The sequence below is a fragment of the Melopsittacus undulatus genome, chromosome 19, assembly GCF_012275295.1.
Source record: "Melopsittacus undulatus isolate bMelUnd1 chromosome 19, bMelUnd1.mat.Z, whole genome shotgun sequence".
In the NCBI taxonomy this organism is placed as follows: Eukaryota; Metazoa; Chordata; class Aves; order Psittaciformes; family Psittaculidae; genus Melopsittacus; species Melopsittacus undulatus.
The window spans coordinates 955,751-972,212 of record NC_047545.1 but is presented as its reverse complement, the minus strand read 5'-3'; the positions used below and the strand labels follow the sequence as shown (position 1 = coordinate 972,212).

The window sequence follows — 16,462 nt, the reverse complement described above, 5'->3', positions numbered from 1 at the left end:
GTAAGGAATGAGGTGGTGGGTATGGAGGACTGTTCTTTATCAGCTCTTAGGCTAATATTTACACCTGATTGTTCCAATAACCTGTTTACATACACTAGCCTTGATGGTGCTGCTGTTTGCATCTAGGCTTTTTTCCCTTGTTACTTGCATTTCTTCATGGTTTCTTTTACTAACTGGGCTCTGAATATATAGTATTTTATGCAGCTGTTGTCTTTATGTTAATCCAGTCTTTTATTACTCTGCTTCCTTGGAGGTTGGTTCTGCCAACTGTGAGATGGGTTCTTATTGCCAAGGGAGCTGTGCTGTCATGGATGCTCTTAAAAAAGCCCCCAGTCCAAGTAAAAGCTCAGTCTTGTGAGAGTGATAGAAACAGCCCCTTAAACACTTTGCTTCTGGCTGTTACAAGGATTCTGTCATCCTTCTTAGACCTGGGCTTTTTCCCTGTCTTTCATCTCTCTGCTTATTGTCTTGTTCTTCTGCATACTCAAGCTGGAAAGCCAGTTTTACTACTACTGGCCTAGCAAAGAACAAGAAGTCCCTCTGGCACAGCAGCATCCAGAGACACTGATAAAACAAGGACTGAAATCTGTTCCAAATCAAAGAGCAGCTATTAACTCACCTGTCACTTCTCTTGGCTTGCTAAACGCTGTGTTCCTATGTTACTGATCTGATTTTTCAAGGTGAAGGTAGTTTCCTGCCTGTTTTAAGTCACTGCACATGTGCAAATGACTTCCTTTCCCTTTCCTTTTCACCAGGAGTTGGGAAGGTGGGAGAGTTTGGGATATCATGGCAGCAAGTTGAATGTGTTTATGCTTGTGACAACTGCTCACATGCCCTTTCAAGATGAGCTCTGATGGACTCTCCAGTTGTAAGCTGTCCCTTGGACAGGTTGCTTTGCCATTTCCATATAGGTCTGTAGGGTGGTCCAGCACCCACCAGAACAGCTCCTGTAGAGCTGTGCAGCACGGTCAAGGTGTATCCTCTGTTCATAGTCTTAGAAATGCCAGTGTAAGAGAGGCCACCAAAGGGACTTGTCTGAAAAGACAAATGTCAGAAAAGAGAAATGTTCTGGGTGTTTGATTTTCCCATTTTGGGGGTTGCTCTCTGTGGTTGAGTCACGTTGCCTTTGCTCCTGTGGTCTTTGTCTTACCAGTAGCACTCAGCTTGCCAGGTAAGACAAGATAAGAGTGGTTTTCCTGCAGCTGCCATGAGAAATCCTGAGCTTTGGGGAGTATTGAAAGCTTTCAGTGGGCTTTAGGCATTGGCATCAGTAAATGAGGACCTAATCCACAGTTTTCATACTGGAATCCTCTTTCCTCCCTTGGTTGCTTCACTGAATTAAGCAGATAATTCTGCTCTTACTCAGCTCCTCTTGGTCCTAATATAAAGATTATTCTTTGGTGCCCGAAGAATGTTTAATTTAATAGAGCTTTTCTATGAGTAATAAAAGCACTTTGTTAATAGATCTTTAGCCCTTAAGACCTGGGAGTAGTTGGTAAAATCTAGTCTAGCCACACGCCTGCTGCTGAGCAGAGAACGTCACTGGTGGCTTTAGGTATCAAACATCCGTTCTGTGATGCTGAGATGGCTTTTGGTGGTGTCCTTCAGTCCTGGGCTTTTGATGAGAGCAGACCTTAAAAAATGTCTTTTTAAAGACTTTTACTCCAAAGAAAAATGTACCTCAGTTGCTGGCATTAACATCTGTTTTCTGTCTCTTGCCTAGAGCGAGGCTATGATCCCTACAACCCTGAGCTGCCCAGGCCCTCGCTGGAGGTGGAGGATGGTGCTCTGGCTGACATGACAGATGTGACACCCAGTATTCTGGAGCTGGAGCTGGTCAACAAAGCCATTGAGGCAGTCAAAAACGAAGTGGAGAGAGAGCAGAAGAAGTATGAAGAGCTGCTAGAAACGACAAAGGAGTTGAGTGCTTCAGAGGCCTCCTCACTCATTTCAAATACACCTGTGTCAGCTGGTGGGACACAGAATGATTCATTTACCTCCTTAGAGTATAATCCAGGTAGCTACAACTTTAATAATAACTCGGACTACAACCCTACACCTCTGGCTGCTGCTAGCCAGTCAAGTAAATACACTTTGCATGCTTCCCGATCTAAAGGGAGCTCACTGGAATATGTTCCCAAGGCTGTAATGCAGAATAAGAAATACAGTAGCACTGTCACTAACAGTAAATATGTGATTGATGACTCGAAGCCTTCTACAGACTTGGAATATGACCCACTTTCAAATTACTCAGCGAGGCTTTTGAGCAAAGCTACGACAAAGGAGCCAAAAGGGTCCAAAAGGGGTAGAGTGCCCAGTTATGAGGAGTCTTACTCTCCTTCACAAAAGAGGTTCTGTGAAGAACTTGATGATGATGAGGTGTGTGCCAGGTTCTCTTCCTCTGAGGATGAGGCTGATGTGGAATATAAGGCAACTTCTGTGAGTTCCCAGTCAAAAGCTGGTTCCGAAAGCGAGTCAAGTGATGGGTTATCCCACAAAGAGCAGAGCACCAAGGTGGGTGATTTCGCTTCCCAGGATAGCAAAGGAACAGCAGTGCAGTATGGCACGGAGGACCATCCAAGTTCACAGAAAAACCTTGCTAAAAACTCATCAGACAAGAGTGCAAAAGCAGGGAAATTGTGTGCTGGTAAGAACGGGCAGGAGATTGAGCATAAAAACAAAGACTCAAAAGACAAAACAAAAAGGAAGAAATCAGATGTTAGTAAAGCACTTGGGGTAAATGAGATTGGTAAGAAGGAGAAAAGTAAAAGTACAGAAAAAGACAAAGTGCTCAAAAAAGAAGAAAAATTAAAACCCAAGAATGAGGAGAAAAACTGCAAAGAGAAAAGTGTCAAAGGGAAAACTGATGGGAGTTTAAAGAAACCTGAAAAACACAAGTTGGAGAAAACAGATGGGCTTAAGAAAGACAAATCCAAGTTGGGCAGCAGTAGTTCAGGGAAAAGCAAGAGTGAAGGTGTCAGCAAAGGCTCTAGCACAGAGAAGCTGGGGAGCAGCAAGAAAGACTCCAAGCTGAAAACAGCTGATATGAAAAATGGCAAAGAAACCTCTGGTCATAAAAACAAAGAGAAAGGGACCAAGGCTCCAGCACTGGAGCGAAAGAAGGAAAAGGTCAGTTCTGCAGAAAAAGGAGATCCAAAGAAGGGTCAGAAGCAGCAGAGTCTGAGTCACGTTGATCTGTTCGGTGATGAGAGTGGAGATGATGATGACAAAGGCTGGCCTTTGCCATCCAAGTTACTTGACGTGAGCTCGGACTCGGATGGTGGTGACTGTGGTTCAGACTCTGAGAGTGAAAACGAAGGGACAAAGAAAGTGAAACACTCTAAGCTGTCAAAGTCATCATCATCTTCCTCAACATCTGATGACATTGATTATTCCATCCTTGAGAAAGACGTGGACTTTGAGTCGGATCCGATGGAAGAGTGTCTCAGGATTTTTAATGAATCTACAGATGTGAAAACTGAAGATAAGGGAAGGCTGGGGAAACAGGTAATGCTGCTTTGGGTTGCTTGGTTCTCTCGCCTCCAAATGTGAAAGGATTCTGGGTTAGTTTAGTGGTGTTGCTTATCTTAAGTAGTTGAAGAGGACTATGGAGGGAGACTCCATTTGTTGGCAGAATCTCACCCTTGTCATGACTGAGTTCTCTGAAGAGTTTGCACTTGAATTTACCTGCTCGATTAAAAGCTGCTGTGAAGTGGAAGGATTCCATTACCTTTTGCATGGAAGGCTGTGTGGATAAACCTCCGTTACTTCTGTCTCCATCTGGCCTAGGAAGCATGGTAGCCTAGGTGGTTGGAGAAAAGGCCTCAGAGAATATGTTCTGGATGCCTGATGGTAAGGGTAGCTGGACTATTATAGCTTTTTGCTGAACCCTCTGTTGCAGTCATGTCCCTGACACGTTCACAGAGAAGTCTGTGTTGCTGACAAGTAAAGACCTTTTTTATACTCCTATGAAAAGCTTTATTAGAAGAAACTATCTAAAGCAGGTCAGTGGAGTGATTTTCTTCTGAACTCTTGAGCATTACTTGATTGCAGTTGATTAAAATTCAGCTGTTCTTTCTTCAGTGTTTGGGGTAATTCCCAGCTAGGAAAGCGCTTTATTTTTAGCTTTGTTTCCCCAAATTGCCCAGGTGAAGTGAAAATAGCTGAAGGACACCTAGTCTATAGTGGGAAATCCTAATCCACTGAGAGCTTTCCAAATGGGCTGGGTTCAGAAAGTGCTGAAGCAGGGGCTGCCACTCACTGCAGACAGTTAATGCTGTATGGGAGCTGCAGCATTGAGCTCTCAGCAGCCACGTGTGTGTCCTTTGACATGCTTCACCTTATATCCCTGCCCTGAAGAATTCCTTCTGTTTCGGAAAGGGAGGAACATGCATTGCAGAGGAGGAGGTCCTTGTATGAGCGATGGGTGTTTGTAAGTAGGTACCTGCTTCCCTCTGCATTTCTGGTGGGTTGGGGATTTTTTGCACTGTTTATAGAATAACTTTGTGGATGGAGCCAGTGTTGTTTGGTCTCAACATGCTCGTCCAGAGGGAAGGTATGTGTAGGGAGCATGGTGTTTTCCCACCTGGAAGGATCGCTGTGTGAGAGACTTTATTAGGGATGTAACTGAATTAACAGACCGAGTTCCTAGAGGGTGAAGTGATTCAGTGGTGATGGACACAAGCTCAGCCTTAGTGGAGTGTGAGCTCATCCCCACACTCAGCCCTCAGCTTTGCTGCTGAATTTCTAAGGGGTTGGCAGGGTTGTCTCTGCTCTGCTTTGCCAGGGGTTGTGTTGGAAAACCCAAGGCAGGATTGGCTGGAGAGCAGCTGGAGTTCTGCAGAATACTACCTGACAGGAGGATGGAGCCAGGAGGGGCTGGGCTCTGCTCCCAAGGAGCAAGGGATGGGACAAGAGGAACCGGCCTCAAGCTGCACCAGGGCAGGTTTAGATGGAGCTGAGGAACAATTCCTGCCCCACAGGGTGCTCAGGCATTGGAACAGGGCAGTGGTGGAGTCACCATCCCTGCAAATGTTCCCAAATTGTGTAGATGAGGTCCTCAGTGACATGGGTTAGTGGTGGCCTTGGCAGTGCTGGGCAATGGTTGGACTTGATCTTAAATCAATAATGATCTTAAATCTTTAATCCAAACCAGTTGATTCTGTGATTCTAGGAAATGTGTTTTATATGAATGAACAGTGGAATAAAATTCAAAGCCTTTAAAGTCTGTCCCAGAAGCCTTTGAAGTCCAACCCCTGCCCCGGGCAGGGACCCCTTCCACTGGAGCAGCTGCTCCAAGCCCCTGTGTCCAACCTGGCCTTGAGCACTGCCAGGGATGGGGCAGCCACAGCTTCTCTGGGCACCTCCCAGCAAGCCTGAGATGTTTGCTCAAGAAGCATCTGTACTCTGACAGGGGCTGTTCCATCCTCCTGGGTTTCTGGCCATACAAGTGGGTGACCTGGGGCTTTGTCTTTCTGCACATAGGGCTGTGGAGAAAACTGCAGGGAAACATTTCCCTAAACATGGAGGGTGGGCAGCAGGGTTTGGTGATGAGCAGGTTTTGTCAGGACCTGCTCTGGCAGCACTTTGTCCAAGGGCAGGAATGAGTCAGATCCTAAAACCTCTCTGAAAAAACCCCAATCCCCCTGGATTTGAAGATGCCACAAACATGAGGTGTGAGTGGCTGGCAGAAAGCTGTTCAAGTCCCTGATGGCAGGTAGGGCCTGTTGTGAATCGTGCTCACTGCTGGGATGAGAGCTGTGCTGTGCTGCTTGTTGGCTTCATTGGTGGCTCTTGGGTTCAAAACAAGGTTTGGTTTAGTCATTCAGCAGCTGACCAGATATTCTCACCTGCCACCTACAAGGACTTTCTGTTAACCCAAAAGGGGACTTTTCACATCTCCTCATTGAGAGGGATCTTCAAATCTACTCAGTTTTGGAAGCTTGTTCTTTTGTTTTGCAGCCATCCAAAGAGGAAGGAAATGAAGAAAAGACAGAAGACAGTTTAACTACCTTGTTTCCTGGCCAGAAAAGGAGGATCTCTCATCTTGTCAAACAAGGAAATGTAAGTGAAACTTTCAGAAGCAAAAGCTTAGATTTTGGAAAGTGAGGATTTTCTGTCCTGTTACAACCCTGGCAAACAGTGCAGCCCAGGTTCAGGCAGCAGTGTTAGTGCTGGAATCCATCTGCATCAGTTTTCTTGCCTCCCCTTTCTGATTTCTGAAAAGGGTGGTTAGGCATGTTACAAATGGCAGCAAAACTGATAACTTTCATAAAACCAAGGGTGAGCTATGGGAGAGTAAATGGGTTCTGCATCTTGCCACACATTGAGATGGACTGAGAGCTTCATTTGTCTCTAGTATAACTTCATCCAATCACTGAAATAAAAACTAGCTGGATACAAGGTCAGTCTGGGTCTGCTGGTACTCTTCTTTGTCTTGTGGACCTAAAAGATAGCTGTAGGAATTTTGTCACATGTTTAAAACCATTACCTTGTGTCTGTTCTGGATCAGCCAAGATACCAACAGTATCTTGTTTGATGCTCTTCTTTCACTACTGTGAAAATACTTAAAGCCCAGAGGTGAAAACTAACAAGAAAAAGCCAAGGAAGACATTCTGATTTCTTTTCTTTCTTTCCTACTGGGATTTTAACTCATGTTTGCTCTGAGGGTTTAATGTGTTTCCCTCCAGGTGCTGAGTACAGATTAGTCAGCTTTATGTTGTAGCAGGATAAGAGTGGAGACTTAGGCACCGATTAGAGCTGGGGAGTTCAAATTAATTGTTCTCCCTTTCTTCCCTGCCTAGAAAAGCTTTCTTTTAATAATTGGAAGCCCTGAGGCCAACACAACGTGTTTTATTTAACTACATATCTTCAGCCAGTTCATGTGTTTTGATAAGGGCCCTTTCTTCCCAAGTGGAGAGATAAGAGGCTGCAGCAAATGGGTTGGAAATTCATTAACTCAAATATTTATTGTAAATGGGTGCCTTTTAGACATGTGCAAATCTCTCCATACATTTTCTTAATGTGACAGCTGATCCCAAAATGCTTTCCAAAGACGTGAGCCCCAGTGCAGCCATTGCATGGGCAAACAGAGCCGATCTGGTGCGCTCAGGGGCAGCTGCTGTGAGCACGCACTGGGACCTGTGTTCCCTGGGTAACCTCAGCCTGGTGCTGCTGTCAGCTCTGCTCAGGAGGTGCTAGAAGACCTGAACTGCTGCTTTGCTGTGTTGCTCCAAGTCGAATGCTTGTTCTGTCTGTGCTTGTGTTTTATAGCTCCAGGACTATAAGCAGAAGGGGAGGGAGGTGAGTTCTAGTTTAGTTGCTGGGGGAAATGGGGGGGCCAAAGGAATTGAAGGTGAGGCAGAAAATGAGTGTTCTGTCCTGCTCGGAAGTCTGTAATTACACTTTAATGGCTGACTGCATGCACTTTGGTATCCAGAAGCTGGTGTCAGCATCAGAGACAAGGAATGCAGGAGGTGCCAGCTTGCCCTCAATTTGTGGTCTCCGAAATGCCGTATTACACATGGGCTGTGTGAGCTCACCCTTCTCAGAAGGCATTTTGTGAAGGCAGGCCTGTTTCTCACAGTTCAAAGGGTATTAAGTAGTGTGGAGAAGTTTGTACTGCTGATGCTTCTCTTCTGCTAAAAATCTTCTCTCTTTGCTGACATGATTTCTGGCACCTTTCCTGCAGCCTAATCGTGGACATCAAAGAAAATGCATGTGGGACTTGTTTGTGCTGGTGATGGCTACAGCAGTGAAATGCCTCCAAGAAGTAGGCAGGGGCAGAGCCTGTTGGAAGTTCAGAGCTCAGTTTATGTAATGCTCTAATCCCATCAATAGATGTATATGAGCAGTTACAGGAGCTAGGGCCCCAAAACAAGGCTGCTAAGAGGTTTGGAGCTGTAAGGCGAGGGTAGGTGGCTCTTCAGCATGGGAAAGAGAGGGAGTGAACTGGAAAACTCAAGTGTCACATAGCAAAGGGAAATGCAGAGTGATTGGTTGGTTTTTCATTGCAATGTAAACTAAAGGAGCGTGCAGTAGGCAGCAAGGAGCTAGGTTCTTTTTCTAGTGTGAGACTGTAGATCTGAGAGTGTGGACAGCATCCAGAAGCTGAAAGGAAGTTGTAGTGAGGTGGGATTGGTCTCTTCTCCCAAGTAATAAGTGGTAGGACACGAGGAAACAGCCTCAAGTTGCACCAGGGGAGGTTTAGGCTGAAGAATAGGAACAATTTCTTCCCCAGAGCTGCTCAGGCATTGGAACAGGCTGCGCAGGGCAGGGCTGGAGTCACCGTCCCTAGAAATGTTCCCAAACCAGGCAGATGAGGCCCTCTTAGTGCCATGGATTAGTGGTGGCCTTGGCAGTGCTGGGGAATGGTTGGACTTGATGATCTTCAAGGTGTTTTCCAACCTGTCTGATTCCATGATTCTGAGTGGCTTAGGCACAGTGATGGGACCATCATGCCATTAAGCCAGCAGTTCAAATACCACTTACCAATTTAGGAACATGCCAGCGTGCTGGGAGGCCTTGCCAGAGGGCAGATCATTCATGTCATACTCTTTGGTCAGTGCCTATGTTCTGGAAGATGGTTGGGATCTTCTCTCAACAGCCTGTATTTGCTGATGGAGGGGAGCTGAGGAAGAGAGACCTTTGTTGGGTGAATGGAAGCCAGAGGGTGGGACTGAGCCTGCTGCCTTTCAAACCTTTCTGTCTGTGCAGGCTGAGGTCCCGAGCAAGCCTGTAATCCGGCCGTACCGTCCCCCCACGGCTCAGGAGGTGTGTTACCAGAGGATCCAGCTGGCTCAGCAGCAGGCAGCACAGCTGGCTGTGGCCGTGCAAAAGGGCTCTCTTTCCTTGCCAGGAGAAAAGAGGAGGATTGCTCATGTGCCAAATGTAGCCCTCCCCGCAGCAGCCAAACAAAGTAAGCCAGCAGCGGTATCTGTGATCTCTGTCCTGTCCTCTCGCCTGCTAAAAGACACTGACTTCTGTTTAAATCTCTCCTGAGCAGATGTAAAACTATCAGGAGATGTGGAGCATTGGCCATGGCTTGACTCTGTCCTGTTAGTGACCAGTGGGAAGTCTTTACCCTGAGACATTCCATCCCCTGAAAAGCAGCAGACTAGTTGTACAGCCCCGTTCCTTCCTCTGTCTCACCCAGCCTCCGTCACTTCAGCCTGTTCTATTTCTGTTTCTTCCTTGGAGCATGTTTGCTCATTTGCTCTTCCATTTAAACCTTCAGAGATGGCACGAACAGGAGGGAAGTACTAATTAATGCTCGTTGGTATCCCTTTGTAGTTGGAAGGACTCAGAGGTGACGTGCTGGGCAGTTAGTGAGTATAGCTGACAGGGTTACCTCTTTAAACTCTGCTGACTCAGTTACCCCAAAACAAACAGAAATGAAGCACGTTTCCTGGCAGAAGGTTCCTTCATCCTTGCCTGGAAGGTGGCAAAATTACCCAATTTGTATCCCTTTGGAGGCTTCCATTTGAAAAAAGCACAGCTTGCAGCATGGGCCTTTTCTAGTAAGTGTTTTCTGGCTACTTGAAGCCCAGTGGCAGGATTTTACCTTTTCTGTTTCTTACAGGCCTCGTGAGTAGTAAGACGTCTGCTGCTGGCAGGAGTGTCACACCTTCCAATGACTCTGAAGCACCCACCCTTTCTCTGAAGGCTTGCACCTTAGCTGGGATGGCTTCAAAGACCACCAGCACCATCATGCCGAAAAGGATAGCGCATGTTCCCTCCTTACAGGTAAGAAACTGGAAATCTCTCTGGTCATTCCCCATTGAGGTTTAACCAAGCTGCTCCACACTTAGCTCTCTGAAGAGCAGTGTTTTGATTAGGTTGATTAAAAGGGATTGTTTCTTCCTGTGGTTTTCCTCGATAGCATTGTATAAAAAATTAAGCACTTGAGGGGCAGAAGCTTAAAAAGATAGAAATACTTAAGTGCTGCTCTGATCTCTTTGAATATTGATCACTCCTCTTCAGTCTGAGCCTTCTGTGGTGCTCTGTGCCTAGGTGTGGAGCTGTTTGTGTCAGAGACTTGGAGCCTTTCGTGTTCAAAAGGCATGGCTGGATTAATGGCCTTCCTGGGCTTTGTGGGCTGTACAAAGGAAGGTGGTTATGAATAATGTCCCGCAGTGACCTGTATGGTTAAAATGTGATCATTTAAGCTTCATACTGCTGTTAATATTTGGGGAAAAAACTTCTTTTCTAATCTTTCTTTTTCCCCATGAATATCTACCTTAGCATTTGGGTACTGTTGCTATGGGTTCCTTAGCACAGAAGTCCCTCCTTTCCTCGTGAGTACTGGGGAACAGGTTACTGACTAAGACAATTCCAAACACAGTTCCTCATGCAGGAGCAGGTGATGGCACAAGCAGCTGTTAGTTGGAATGTATGGCAAGGAATGTCCTGGTTAATGCCAGGGCTTGATTTAAAGATATCTTTATTGATGATATCTTGTGTCAAGATATATCATAACTCTGCTTATTTCTGTAGGAAGGAGAAGTCCCTTTCTTCCCCACACAAAAAGCCACCATAGTAACATAGAACTTGAAGCTGATTACAAATAGAAACAACTGAAAGGATATTTACAAGTGTTACAGAGGTGCTTCAGGGGTGTCATATGAGAAAATATATATTTGTGATGAAAAGGATCGAATCCCTGTGAACAGGGCATTAAAGTGGATGTCTCATGAGGAATATGAGTACTCTTCCCACAGTTACTCCTCCTTGAACGTGCTCCTATCTTCAATGGAGCTGGTTTTATTACATATTGCAACAAATGGTTTCGTTTATGGATATCTCTTGGGTGGGATGGAGACTGACAAAACAATCTGGGTGCTTTAGAGGTAAGCATACAATTTCTTCTCTGGAAAAGAGGCAAATTGTGTGATTTGAGGAGTACACTGATGTTTAATGGAAAGCTGCAGTGCTGGGTTGTAACTCGGTCCAGCATGCAGTGTCCGGTGTGCTGGTTTTGTGCCCCAAGAACATGTCATTCAGTTTAAGGGGGAAATCTTTTCAGGAGCATCATGATTTGCACTAACAAAAGAAGAAAACCCCAGTGCAAGAAAGTTCCAGGAATCCTATAGGAAGTGTGATGATTTAGTTGGCTGCCAGCTTGGCAGGTGTGGTTCTCCCATTCTCTCTTCACAGCCAGAGCACCAAAAAGAATATCATGTCTGTTGTGCACATAACTGTTGTGTCTTATGTCTGCAAAGCACAGTGCTTGGTACCATCCTAATCTTGAGCCTGTTAATTCAAATGTCAGCATTTTTGTGGTCTGGAATGCTTGCGTGTGTAAATGTAGTATTGTGACTAATGCCACTGGGAGTCTTTGACTGCTGGATGAGTTGTGTAATGAAACATGGTTGTTTTCTGAAGTAGTTCAGATACTGAAGGTGGCACAAAAGCTTCAAGTGGAGTTTCCAGTACCAAAAATGATACATGTTATGTTTAGCTTTGGGCAGATTTTCAAAAAGGAAATTGTGCCACTATTAATAACAGACCAGGAAACGTGACTGTCTCAAAGCAACGTATTGCTTAAACCCTGAATAGCCTCTTTCTCTTTCCCTGTCTCATCTCTAGAGCACCAGCTTACAGAGGCCTGTTATTCCCACAGAATTTGGTGCTAAAGTCCCAACAAACATTCGTCAAAGATATCTGAATCTCTTCATTGATGAGTGCCTGAAATTCTGCTCGTCCTCCCAGGAAGCATTTGACAAGGTCTGTACAATGCTTGCTGCTTATGAGTCAGGTCCACAGCAGTGAATAACCTCCTCTGCCTTGGGTAAGACCTTCTAAATTGCAGCAAACCCACAACAGAACTGCTGTCCACATACAGTTCTGTAGAGGAGACTGGCATTAAATAATTCCAGAGTGGATCAGAGGAAGTGCATTTCCAGGGGGGGTTCCAGTAGGAAATCCCATCTTACATTCAGAAAGCATTCACAGCCTGTTTAGTAGGGGAATGTGTGTTATGGTCAACCTGGACAAAAAGGTCTTTAGGTCTGGTACAGCAGCAGACACCTCCTGGAATCTGAGTGTTCAGCAATGATAAGTGAGATAGATGAAATTGGTAACATTTGCTGCTTATGAAGACTTTCAAGGAGGCTTTTAAGGATCCTTCTAATAGTAGAGAATAGTATAGTAGGCTTTCCAAAAGCAGAATTGAGGAAGTGATTTGTTTTATTGGAAAACTTTGCCCATTAATGTTAGTTGGGTAAATATGGGACATGGTATGCTGTTTTGTAACCAAAGCAGAGGCCACGAGGGTTTCTTTTATGGGATTTTGCCTTCACAGCTCTCTAAGGGGAATGTTCCTGTTGCATCCAAGGAACGACTATTTGTCAAACTTCCTTTCTTGCCAGTTAAGATTTTGCATTGCCACTGAAGTGGAGAAAACAGCCTTTCCCTGGCACTTCCACAGCTGCTTTGTTAATCTGTCAGGGATGATTTCACATGAAAATGCTTCTTCTAGCACTTTGCTTAAAATACAGTTATTTTTTTTCCTCTTAGTCACCTACTCAAGCCCCAGAATCATCCTTGGATTCTCTATTTTACGAGCCAAACATTTCTGTTCTCCAGCAGCAGCAGTGGGAAGAGAGTGTGTAATAATGAATTGCACTGTTTGCAGGCCCTGTCAGAAGAGAAGGTGGCTTATGAACGTAGCACCAGCCGCAACATCTACCTGAACGTGGCAGTGAACACCTTAAAGAAGCTCCGAAGCCTGGTGCCCAATTCCCCCACCAGTACGAACAGTACGTACCACATTTGTGGTTTACTAATCGGAGCCCTGCTTGGATTAGAAGCCACCGAGAGAAACTTGTTGAAAAGACAGACCCATTTCTCAGAAGCATTATGCTGAAAGGCAAACAACTCCAGTTAGCTTTTTATAGCCTGGCAAGCTTTAATGGGCCTTCAAGAGGCAAGTCCTACAATGCTTTGTTGGCTCTCTGAACCTAAATGGAGCTAATGCCACATGGATTATGTTTTTTTTAGCACAAGTTCTTTAAAATGAAAAGCCTCACTAATGGAGTAACTTTCACATGATGCCTTCAAAGTGATAGACTCGTCCATCACCGCAGAAATCTGTTACACACATTAAGCTTCAAGAGAGAAACGAAGAGGGTTAAGACATTTCATTATTGGCTCTCGAGAGGGTACATTAAACAATCAATTTGTGCTGTTCTTGTGAATTTTTTTCCTTCCCCTGGTCTCTTCCCTTTTCTCCCCTCTGTCTTCATTACCTTCATGGCCATTAGTCAGAGCGGCTGAACTTGGGAGGCTGGCCTTTAGGAGAGGCCTGCCAGTTAATGATTAGTAAAAAGCACCTCTCTGCCATTAGCTGATGTGCTGAGTATATTCTAGAGCTCTGAAGCTCTCTTCTGAAAGAAGTTGAAAGATTCAGCATGGGAGTCTGGTCTGCAGGGACCTGCCAACAAAGCTGCTCTCTGCAGGTGGGTGATGCCACCAGGCAGCACATGACCAGGTCGAGTTGCTTCTGTGCTTAGTCCTCTCTTGCCTTTGGTCAGTAGGATGCCTTCTATGCAGAGTAAGCAGGTAGAGCTACCAGAGGTTCCAAGGGGAACTGTAAAAATGGCCTTGCTGCCCTTAAAAAGAAACTGCTGTGGCTGACAGTGCAAAGAGAAAGCTCTGCATAGTGCTGGAATGAAAATGCTAGGCCACCACCTCACACATGCCAATTACTGGAGCACAGCAAGAGTTGCAGAGGAAAATTGTAGTCCTCCTTTTACTGATGTGTAGTGCCCCAAACTCTAGGACTGAAGTCACTTACCTGGTTATCTGATCTCTGCCCTGTTTTGCTGCTTCCCTTTTCTCACTACAGAGACAAGTAACAAGAAAGTGGTGTCCCATGAAGCTGTGCTGGGAGGGAAGCTTGCTGCTAAGACAAGTTTTACTCTAAACCGGTCAGGGAGCTTGAGAGCAGAGGATTTAACAGGTAAGACCCTGCTCCTGTGAGGCTGTAACCTGTAAATTACAGCTGGAGGTGTAATGCTGTGACTGGGGAGAGCAGGATCTGGCTGATGCATGATGTGCTGTGACTTCTGCCAAGGGCCTGTAGGGACAGGCCAAGGGGAATGGCTTTAACCTGCCCGAGGGGAGACTGAGATGAGTTCTTAGGTGGGAGCTCTGCCCTTTGAGGGTGCTGAGGCGCTGGCACAGGGTGCCCAGAGAAGCTGTGGCTGCCCCATCCCTGGCAGTGTTCAAGGCCAGGTTGGACACAGGGGCTTGGAGCAGCTGCTCCAGTGGAAGGGGTCCCTGCCCATGGCAGGGGTTGGAGCTGGATGAGCTTTAAGATCCGTTACAACCCAAACCATTTCATTATTCTATGATTTATCTGCAGGCCAGTGTTAGGATCATTACCTGATTGCTGTGCAGTGCTGCAGTGTCAGTGAATGTCACACCACTGATCAGCACCTTCTTGCTTCCCCGCTTCAGGCTGCAGGTTCACTGATGTAGCCCGCATGGCTTTGATGTAACATCAGTAACTGCTCAGAGCTGCCTCATGTGTTTTAGATATTACTGACCTGGGCTCTTATTTCTGTCTGGATTTTACTTGAACTTTCTTACCCTGAAGCAGTTCTTCACAATGTGCCTGTCAGATTAAAAGCCAAACTTTCAAATACCTCCTCCAGCTCTTCAGGGCTCAGTTTCACATTTATGAATGTCATATTAAGGTCATATTGTAGCCAAAGGGTTGTGCCACAAGCGTTATTCTTGTTGGTTCAAATCGGTTATGGGTATTTTGATTGCCAAGAGATGCAGGCAACTAGTTGAGATCAGAGAAGAGGCAGGCAGGCCATGGAGCAGAAGGAATTGACATGGAGAAAGCTTAAAAGGGCCTGTATAGCTCAGCTAAGCAACATCAAAGAGCACACAGCAATATTGGAAGGGTTTAACGTAGCAGCAAAAGAACAGATATTGAGCAGAGGGCAAGATGTTATAATTGTTCTGTGAAATGAAATGAGCAGCCTGAGTTCAACAACAGGAAGAAAACTTCTGATAAGGAATTTTTGAGCTGGCTGTGGGTGGCTCTTGATGGGGGATTCTGTGGGCTCTGTTCCATGTTACCAGTTAAAGCATTCAAAACAGGAAGATGGAGAAGTCTCACATCGGTAACAAGAAAGCCCTTTGGAGGAGTTTGGTTTCAGCTGTTTTCCAGATGTAATGCTGGGTGTTGAAGGGGTTAAAGATCAGCTTGTGCACCAGTAACCAGGTCTTAAAAAATACTGCCCTGACACCTATTTCCCTGTCAATCCTCAACAAAGGCAGAGGAATCAAGTTCAAAATAGTGGGAGCCCCTGCCAGGAGGCTTGATAGAGCAAACACCAGGATGAGAAACAGCCCTTACCTAAGTGATGTGTCTTCAGCATTGTCTTTGTGTGCAGGGGCTGCCTTGTACCGGCGACTGAAGGAATATCTCATGAGTGAAGAACAGCTAAAGGAAAATGGTTACCCAATGCCTCACCCAGAGAAGCCCGGCCGTGCTGTCCTGTTCACTGCAGAGGAGAAGAAAACAACTGACTGTAAGCTCTGCTGGCTCTTTCATTCTGACATGTTTGCTAGATACATCACAACTGGAGGTGCCTGTCCTGCTTGCAAGTGCTCTTTTTGCATAAGCATGTTCATGCTCCTCATTTGCTCTGGTGGTGATGGGGTTTGTTGGCTGTGACCTCTCTCTGTAGGCCAGCCAGTGGCAGGGGAAAGGAGTGTGGCTGCAGGAGTCTGCTGTGTTTCTGGAGGATGAGTTTCTTCAGCTTGCTTGTCACAAGGATGTGATTTGTGACACAAGGTTTATGGTTTGTGGGGCTGTGAGGCTGAGGGAGCTTCTGGCTGCTGCCAAAGAACATGAATTGGTCAGGTTGCCTCCCTGGACAAGCCACCTTCATTGCACTATCCTGGAGGCTGCCTGCTGCTTTTGCAATGCAAGTGGTTGGAGAGAGGCTCCTGCTCAGCATCTCACAATGCTCCCCTCTTGCAGGGGAAGGATTTTTGTGTCTCTGTGCACAATGAACTGCTGCTACAGTGGGATGAGGGCGAGGCTGGTTGTACATCATGTTTTGCTGGTTTGGCTTGCAAAGGTTTCTGCTTGATCTCTTGACAGCACTGAGCAAAGTAGTTTCCAAAAGCCCTTTTTGCACCAGGACAAAAAATGATCCCCCAGGTTTCCTCAGGATAGGAAAGGGTCTTCCTCTGCCTGAACTTTCTGAATTCCTGTAGTAGGATTTCTGCTTCTCAGACTGATTGGAACAGCCTGTGGTGCAGTAGGGATAAAACACACATTAGGGCTGTATTTTGAGGTGCATTGCCACACTCCTCTGAGCATCTCTTTGGAGAGACCTTGCTGAAGTGTGTTAAGTGCTCGTCCATGTTAACACCTTGTGTCTACATTTGTCCTGTGGTTGCTGAAGCAACCTGTATGAAAGCTCTCTTGCATTAA

General features: G+C 45.8%; 1 protein-coding gene across 4 annotated transcripts in view; it reads left to right on the top strand.

Moving 5' to 3' along the window:
- The window catches only part of REXO1 (RNA exonuclease 1 homolog), a 37,131-nt gene that overhangs the window by 10,295 nt on the left and 10,374 nt on the right, over nucleotides 1–16,462 (top strand). For all 4 annotated transcript variants that reach the window (XM_034070663.1, XM_034070660.1, XM_034070662.1 and 1 more), the window contains 8 exons: nucleotides 1,724–3,507; nucleotides 5,962–6,063; nucleotides 8,716–8,917; nucleotides 9,581–9,744; nucleotides 11,587–11,724; nucleotides 12,635–12,758; nucleotides 13,847–13,960; nucleotides 15,411–15,548. In XM_034070663.1, the coding sequence (XP_033926554.1) occupies nucleotides 1,724–3,507; nucleotides 5,962–6,063; nucleotides 8,716–8,917; nucleotides 9,581–9,744; nucleotides 11,587–11,724; nucleotides 12,635–12,758; nucleotides 13,847–13,960; nucleotides 15,411–15,548 (2,766 nt within the window). The remainder of the gene's footprint in view (nucleotides 1–1,723; nucleotides 3,508–5,961; nucleotides 6,064–8,715; nucleotides 8,918–9,580; nucleotides 9,745–11,586; nucleotides 11,725–12,634; nucleotides 12,759–13,846; nucleotides 13,961–15,410; nucleotides 15,549–16,462) is intronic.